Below are 8,191 nucleotides of genomic sequence, written 5' to 3' on the forward strand. Positions count from 1 at the left end.
ATTTTCATGGGAATGATACTTGCTTCTTTTTTATTACAAAGAGAGACAGACATACAACTACACATCACAAATCAGCCTTTGGACCCAGGCTGAGTGGTATGGCTTTCAATTCGGTCCTCATGCACAGAAATTCTCCACAGACGCACATGATAGTTATGCAGACTATATTAAGTAACCACCAGGATAACGTGTGTGGAAAACTGCTGTTGTAGATCCAACAGGCTATCAGATGAAACAAATGGGCAGTTACAGTAAAGTCCAAACACAGTTTTGTTCTCTGTACAAAATACCAGAGTCCCAATGAACTGAAAGCAAGAAATAAACTGTAATCTGTTCCAAGTTTTACAAATTATAAAATGTTTTCAACTTACCAACACAATGAATTCAATAAATAAGATCCTACAATGCACTGTCCATGAAAATCTTTCACATGTATTTGCTGTAAAATAAATAGGTTTATGATTGCGTTAAAAAATTTTATTTGAACAGCAATTGCGACTCACCTGATATAGAAATATTTGATCTAAAGAATGAGCTGTACCGCTCAAAATGTTAGTAAGAAATATCCACATTCCTAAAGAAGCATAAAAAATACTCTGAATAGTTATAATTTGAGCCACAATGAGAGGCGGATCCCATACTGAGTAACGAAAGTGACCGCCCATAACCATAATTTCTTTCTTATACAGCTACATGGGACTTCACACAAATTTGGCTAATATTGTAATGCTTTGCACGAATCTTCATGATTATCTGAAAAATAATTTTCTTTCATTTAGTTTTAGATAATTTCATAGACATTTCAAAAACTTATTAAACAGTACACATTTTTCATGCTTACAATGTGCCTTAGGCAGCTGTTTAATATATATTTATATACACACACACACACACTATTAAAGAATTTAAAATAATTCTCTTAGATATTTTAACTGATTCTTTTTTATATAAACAAAGTGTTATTACTGAAGTTACACGAAATTATAATATGGTACGCCTTTGATTTTACGGACTAATCGGAAGAAAGGGGATTGTCTAAGTCACTCAATGTATACATCATATTAATTTTAATCAAATCAGAAATTATTTTTTTGTTCAAATGGAGGGTTTACTGTATATGATGATTTAAATTAACGTTTGTCGTCGCGTCTTACTGTTATTTTATTAATACTTTCGATAACATTTTCTACTGAAAGTTAAAAGGGATCAATGTGGTATTTTTAATTTTTAGACATCTTTAAATGTGGTAAATGAGTTGACAATGAGGTATAAATCATCATAAAAAACATCTGGAGTCAACATTATTAGCAGCGGTGTCTTATAAAACAGTGTTGCTAATCAAGAAGTAACGAAAATGGAAGTGTTTAATTGTATTGGGTTGAGTCATAGATAAGTTCCGTTAGCGAGTAAGTGTAAATGACTGTCAAATACTTGCCAGATGTTGTGTTGCTTGTTGCTTCAACTGAGTTTTATTAGTGGCTATTAGCAAATAGTCTATAAATGTAAATTTTAACACTGAAATGTCAATAATGTAATAAAAAATTATTTTTGAATTCATTTGAAATAGAACATTTGAAAGTGCATGTACACCATATCATGTTGTGGGAGTTTAAACTCGGCAATAACGCTACAGAAACAACAAAAAAGATTTGCAATGTCTACGGCAGTGGTGTAATTTCAGACAGAGCAGTTCGAAAGTGGTTTACAAAATTTCGTTCTGGTGATTTCTCCTTAAAAGATGAAGAAAGACCAGGCCGCTCCTCAGACTTTGACAACGACGTTTTAAAGGTCCTGATTGAGCAGAATCCACGGCAAACGACGAGGGAGTTAGCAGAGAAACTGCACACATCCCAATCAACCATCAATCGTCACCTCCAAAAACTAGGAAAAGTAAGCAAGCTGGGAGTTTGGGTTCCACATAACCTCAGTGGACGGAATAAAGCTGACAGAAGATCGATAGCTGCTACCTTGCTTTCTTGGCAAAAAAGGAATCTTTTTTTGGATAAAATTGTTACGGGAGATGAAAAGTGGATCACATACGAAAATGTTATTCGAAAAAGACAATGGGTTGACAAAAATTATCAGCCACAACCAGACCCTAAGCCCTGTGTGCATGGAAGGAAAATTTTGTTATGTGTATGGTGGGATTGTCGAGGAATTATCCATTTTGAGTTGTTGCCACGCAATGAAACTGTTACTGCAAATGTATACATACAACAGTTAGAGCAACTTCGGTTAAAACTTCATGAAAAGCGTCCTGCACTTGTTAACAGAAAAAAGATCACCTTATTGCATGACAATGCAAGGCCACACACAGCGAAGATTACACAAGAAAAAATTTTGGAGTTTGGCTGGTCTGTTTTGCCTCATCCACCATATTCACCGGACCAACAGATTTCATGGCACCAACAGATTTCCATCTTTTTCAGGCACTGCAGGATGCTTTACAAGGGCAATGCTTCCAAAATGATGACCAAGTCCAGGAGTTCTCAGGAGTTTTTTTGAAAACCACCAGAATTTTATGCAAGGAGAATTGACAAGTTGCCCGAAAAATGGCAAGAAGTCATTAATAATGATGGTGAATATGTGTTAGATTAAAGTCTATTTTTGTACATTTTATTGGCAAATAAATTTCAGTTTAGAAAACGGAACTTATTTATGACTCAACCTAATATTTTCTTTATCTTGACATCAATTAAGATAACATTAGCACTACATATAAAATCAATATCCAAAAAAACTTCATAAAAGTAAATGTTTGCTTTTATATAGTTTTTTTTTTGTAGTTTCTGGCTGGATATTAGTATTATGTGTAGTGCTTATTTACATATACCCAGTACGAGTTGTTGAATTTATTTATTTTTATAAATAATAAAGATTCAGAGAGTCTGATTGCATGATAATACAACTTCTTAAAACTAACATACAAACTTTTAGATTTTTAATCCAATATATTTAGCATTTCTGCTATGAAAACTCAATTTAAAAAAAAAAATGTACTGGTATTTTGGTCATGCATTGTTTACTTTGCATGCTCTGACAGCATGCCTTTTAGATGATATATTGAGAAATTCTAGAGTTGAAATGCTACAATATCTAATTTCACACTGAATTGAAGTTAATTTGTCCTTAATTTATTAAAATAAAACAACTAAAATTTTATAATGTTTTGAATCAATGTTTGGATTAAATAACTATTCATCAAACCCGATAATATTAATCAATTACATCATCCACTGCCGTAAATAATCGGGCTATAAACGATTAAAGATTATAAATAAATTTAATACTTGAGGTAGGTGTTATGCGCCATCTCTTATTAAAATTAACAACTATAATAATTTAAATAAATTTAGATTAAACTGGAAGAAAAGAATCGGCCCGAAGCGGGACTCGAACCCGCAACTGCCGCTTACCGTTCGGTTGCATTGCCAGTTACGCTACCCGGACCTTCGGTCTGATCTCTTCCAGTATATATAAGCCAAAGCCATAACCATCGACTTCTATTAAGGCACTGACTGGCTATCTAAATTTATTTAAATTATTATAATTATTAATTTTAATAAGAGATGGCACCTAACGCCTACCTCAAGTGCCAAATTTATTTATAATCTTTAATCGTTTATAGCCAGATTATTTACGGCAGTGGATGATGTAGTTTGGATTAAATTAATATTTCATAAATGTACAGGCCTTGGAATTCAGAATGTATAAACAGTGGATAGGTAGGTAGGTTTTCTGTACACCTGGGTAAAGAAGTGGCCCTCTGTATTGTTACGAGGACATTGAGAAGTGGGCCAATAGATGTCCTCCAGCTTCAAGCTGAACAGGAAAGTTACCTCTCAGGCACTTCCTTGATGTCCCATTAATGATGCAGCATTCATAAATAAATTTTAATACGTAACATTTCTAAGGATGCACATATAAGAATTTTCAAATCAAATATGCAAAACTCAATAAATTTGTCTTCAGAAAGTATTATGTTTCATGCCATTTCTATTTATTTTTGTGAAGATTTTCAGGAATTTCTCAGGGAGCACTTGGAAGACTATGACATCAAAGAACAACCAATTATATTGCTAATAAAAAAAGCTATTGATTTTTAAATGTAAACAAAATAAATTAAAAAGTAAAAATGAAAAAATTAGTGCAATATTAATTATAAGAATTGAGAAAGGCGATTTGGTCACAGGCTATAACAGGTAGGCAACCATTTTTAATACCTGTAAGCTTATTTTTAAGAGAAACAAAACGGAGGTAAACTGTCTGGAGTATAGAAGATTCGGGAGCTTAATGTTTTTTATATAATTTGAATTATGCAATATACATAAAAATATCCTTTTGCATAATGAATAAAGGCTAACTTTTATAATAAAACCCAAACTGCTGTATTGGAATTTTCATATTTAAATTAAGTATTGTTTCTCTAATAAAGTTTGTCTTAGAAACACTAGAGAAATGATACTTAAATTTATGAGCACTAATAAAGCAGAATTTAGGTTTTATACATTGTAAATTTCTGTACCAGCTAACTCTGTACGCATTGAAATTCTTCAGAATCAGAAGTTTTGATATGCAAATTCAATCAGAACCCATTAGAATATACTTTTTCTAAGTATGAAGATGCAGAATTATTGCCATTTTATCTGTTTATCCATGTTTAAGCTATTGTTTACAAAAACTGATGTTACGCATTTTTTCCGTGCAAGAGCTGAACGAAATTCTGAAGAGGACATGGTGAGGTTTTATCATCATTAAAAGATATGAAGCAACACGTAGCATGAGTTCAGTCCTTGTTTCAACAAACTGAAACTACTAATTGATCATTTTTAGATTTTCCTACTAATGAACTGAATTCACAGAAAGAAATATTCTATTTTTATACAGCAGGGTGTAACAGTCAAGATGGTCGCAACTTTAAGGGGTGATAGAACATGGCAAAAGTAACAATTATTGTAATACAATGTGTGGTTGGATGCCGAGCAGTTTACTGCAAGAGAACACTTGCTGGTGAGAAGGGCCACATTGCACACACGTCATCATTTGGAAGTTGTATAGCTGCAAACGGCAATGCCACTGAATTGCAATGACTTTACCAGGAACATTTTCCAAATACGCCAGTTGCCGATCAGAGAATCTCTCAGCGTCTGCACAAACAACTGTGTGAGACAGGGTTGTTCCTTGCTCACATCTGAAAAGCCTTGTAAATGAGGCTTTTCAGATGTGAGCAAGGAACAACCCTAAATCAATGGACCAAGAGAATCAATGGACATCTTGTTTACAAGATGCCTATTTGATTCTCCTGGAGATCTTGTCTCCAGAATTAGTGCCTCTGCAGCAGAAGTACATCTTCCAAAGTATACACCAATCACTCAATCACCATTGTGATGCATAGTGGTTGTTCATTTGAACAATTTTTGTAAATGAAACATTATTTCTTGTAAATATCCATGATTAAAATGACATTTTATTTTCCAAATTCTTCGTACTTACTGTGTTTCTGCATTCACATTCCACCACGCATTGTATTACGACAATTGTTACTTTTGCCATGTTCTATCACCCATTAAAGTTGTGACCATCGTCCTTGTTACATCCTGTATTGCAAAGCAAGTATTGTTAAATATAATTGAAAGGTATGCAAAAAGTTGTTGGTAGATGAAAATGATATATTTCTACACAATCTTTACTAAAGCAATTTTAACAATAATGCAAATTCATCATAATATCCCCCATTCATTAAATTTATATATCATTTGCTGTTTATCACAGATATAAGTAGAATATTTAATTTCAGAACTAAATGTATTAAAAGAAAATTAGAAAAAATAGTGCATACTTCTATTAGAAAGAGTACCACAACCATAAAAACTGCCTTTCTACAGAGAATGAAATTCAGATCAACCTTAAACAAGCTTATATCTTACATTCAACTTGGGAGGTGGCTCAACTTATATATCTGAAAAACTAGAAATATACAAGGCAACTAGAAAACTGATATCATGGTCATCGATTATAGAGAGAGAGAGAGAGAATCTCTCCAGCATGGAAGTCTTTTTTTGAAGTACAGTAATGAAGACTATGTCATTTGTGACATGTGGTTACAACCAATAAAATAATGTTCCATTTTTTAAAAAATTATGTTCTAATTACGTTCTAAATCACCATAAAAAGAAATTAAATATTTCCAAATAAAACTGAAGTTATGATTGTTGTCACCTTGATGGCCAAAAAAGTCAAATAATATATCAAATTTCAACCCTTGGTGGGCTATTCACATCCAAAGGTTTGACCAGAACACACGATAGGCTCAACAGAGCATGCAGTGCAACTATGATCGTCCTGGAAATAGTCAGTGCAATGACATTTCTTAGTGTTTTACAAGCTCTTAGCCATCTCTAGTAACGTGGAAAACAAGCTGATTTTTACCATTGGAACAATGGTAAAAATCAGCATGTTTTCCATAAATGGTTCTGGATTTTTACACTTTTAAATTTTACCCAATTTTTGAGGGTCTTCAAAATTCCAGACACCTATTTTGGGGCTATATCACACAAAGAATGACATGTAGACTGTCAGTTCTTTGACATTTTACTTCTGTGGGCATGTTCTATGCTATGATGAGGTCCCAACTATCTCATTCAGAGTTTCAGTTTTACTGGTGGTTAAAGTCCATGCAATGAAAGAGGGAGTTGTGAAAACTTCATTGTAAAATGGGTCTAAAAAACTTTGTTTTAAGAAGAGGTTGCAGATAAAAAGTTTAAGAGATTCTGACATAGGGCAAACCTTGTTAATATTTCTATGGATAGAGGATGCAAGTGTAACATTTTGAGATGGACATACAATAATTTTAAGTGAAATACAATAATTTCAAGAGGCAGATACAATAATTTTCTCCAGTAAGGTTGGCAAATCAGCTTAGCTGCTAAACTAGGAAATGGACCCCATGATAGGTTAACCCAATGACTGCATTCAGCAGCCTTTTTATTCAAATTTTCAAATGTTTTCGGCCAGTTTGAATAGCCTTTGTCAGGAACAGAAGATTTGTTTCTTCTGTTCCTGACAAGGCCATTCAAACTGGCCAAAAACATTCGAAAATTTGAATAAAAAGGCTGCATTTTAAAGGTTTGTGACAAGGTTTGATTATTAGTTAAGTGCAGTTAGAGAAAAATGCATTCAGCAGAATCAACAGTTGAAACTGAGCAAAAGTGTTTCAATCAATAGCTATTGCATAGTCACATTTGCCGAACAACATGACGTATGTGTTAGAGCAGGAAGCCATCACTGGTTAGTTACAGGTAGCGTAAATGAAAGACACTACTAAATGTGATGTCAAAACACCAAATACATTCCGAAATGGCACTACTGCAGAGGGCATTCGGCAGAAAAATACCCAACAGCTCTGAAACTGTCAAGTCTGCTGAACACAGTTATCGGGATCATCACATCTTTACTTCCCCAACATAGGGTGGATCCGTAACTTTCAGAACCACTATACCGACTCGTGCCTTTGTACATTCTCAATTAGGTTAGAATATGTTTTATTTATAAATTGTTTTGCCTATTTAGCTAACGAAATAGATAATATCAATTGTTCATATGATTGTAATGGGGTCTGAATGGTATAGGAACTCTGCAGCTATTCAGTACTACAGGATTGATGACATATATGAGCTGTTTATTTATTGACTTCTAATAAAGTTTGACACTTACTTTTTTGGTATAAAAGCTTAACAGATTGAACAATAAACGTATATTTCGTTAATTGGGCTTTAGATTTAATGAGAAATCAATCTTATAAATGGATGTGATGCAAGATCTCACGAACATCAGACCAAACGACTTTTATAACTGCTAAAAATGACATTTTTTAACTTATTTTAACGTTAATGCATGTTTATTACGAATCTAAACAATTTCAAATCGATTTATACACAAAATTCGAATTTAAACTTACCGACTTTATTCGCTAAATTGACAAAAATGCCAAATTAATGAACATTTACTTCGTTACATCATCAAACAACATGGCGGCAACCATACAGACGATATTCGATAAGAACGTAATAATAATTAAAGTTTATAAATCACAGTCACAATATATTTATTAATAAATTTTGTGAAATTTAATTAAATAATACATGTAAAATAATTATTATTATTTATGGATTTTGATAATCGAAACAGACGA

General features: G+C 33.0%; 1 protein-coding gene across 1 annotated transcript; it reads right to left on the minus strand.

Annotated features, from left to right (window-relative positions):
• Window positions 1–13: 13 nt before the first annotated feature.
• On the minus strand, window positions 14–8,055 carry Sys1 (Sys1 golgi trafficking protein). Its single transcript, XM_067264064.1, has 4 exons — window positions 7,958–8,055; window positions 504–753; window positions 372–439; window positions 14–305 (listed from the first exon to the last, which is right to left on the minus strand). The coding sequence occupies exons 2-4, from the start codon at window positions 669–671 to the stop codon at window positions 65–67; spliced, it is 477 nt and encodes a 158-aa protein (XP_067120165.1). The 5' UTR covers window positions 672–753; window positions 7,958–8,055; the 3' UTR covers window positions 14–64.
• Window positions 8,056–8,191: the final 136 nt, after the last annotated feature.

The sequence above is a fragment of the Centruroides vittatus genome, unplaced genomic scaffold (assembly GCF_030686945.1).
Source record: "Centruroides vittatus isolate TY-2023 unplaced genomic scaffold, ASM3068694v2 contig_181, whole genome shotgun sequence".
In the NCBI taxonomy this organism is placed as follows: Eukaryota; Metazoa; Arthropoda; class Arachnida; order Scorpiones; family Buthidae; genus Centruroides; species Centruroides vittatus.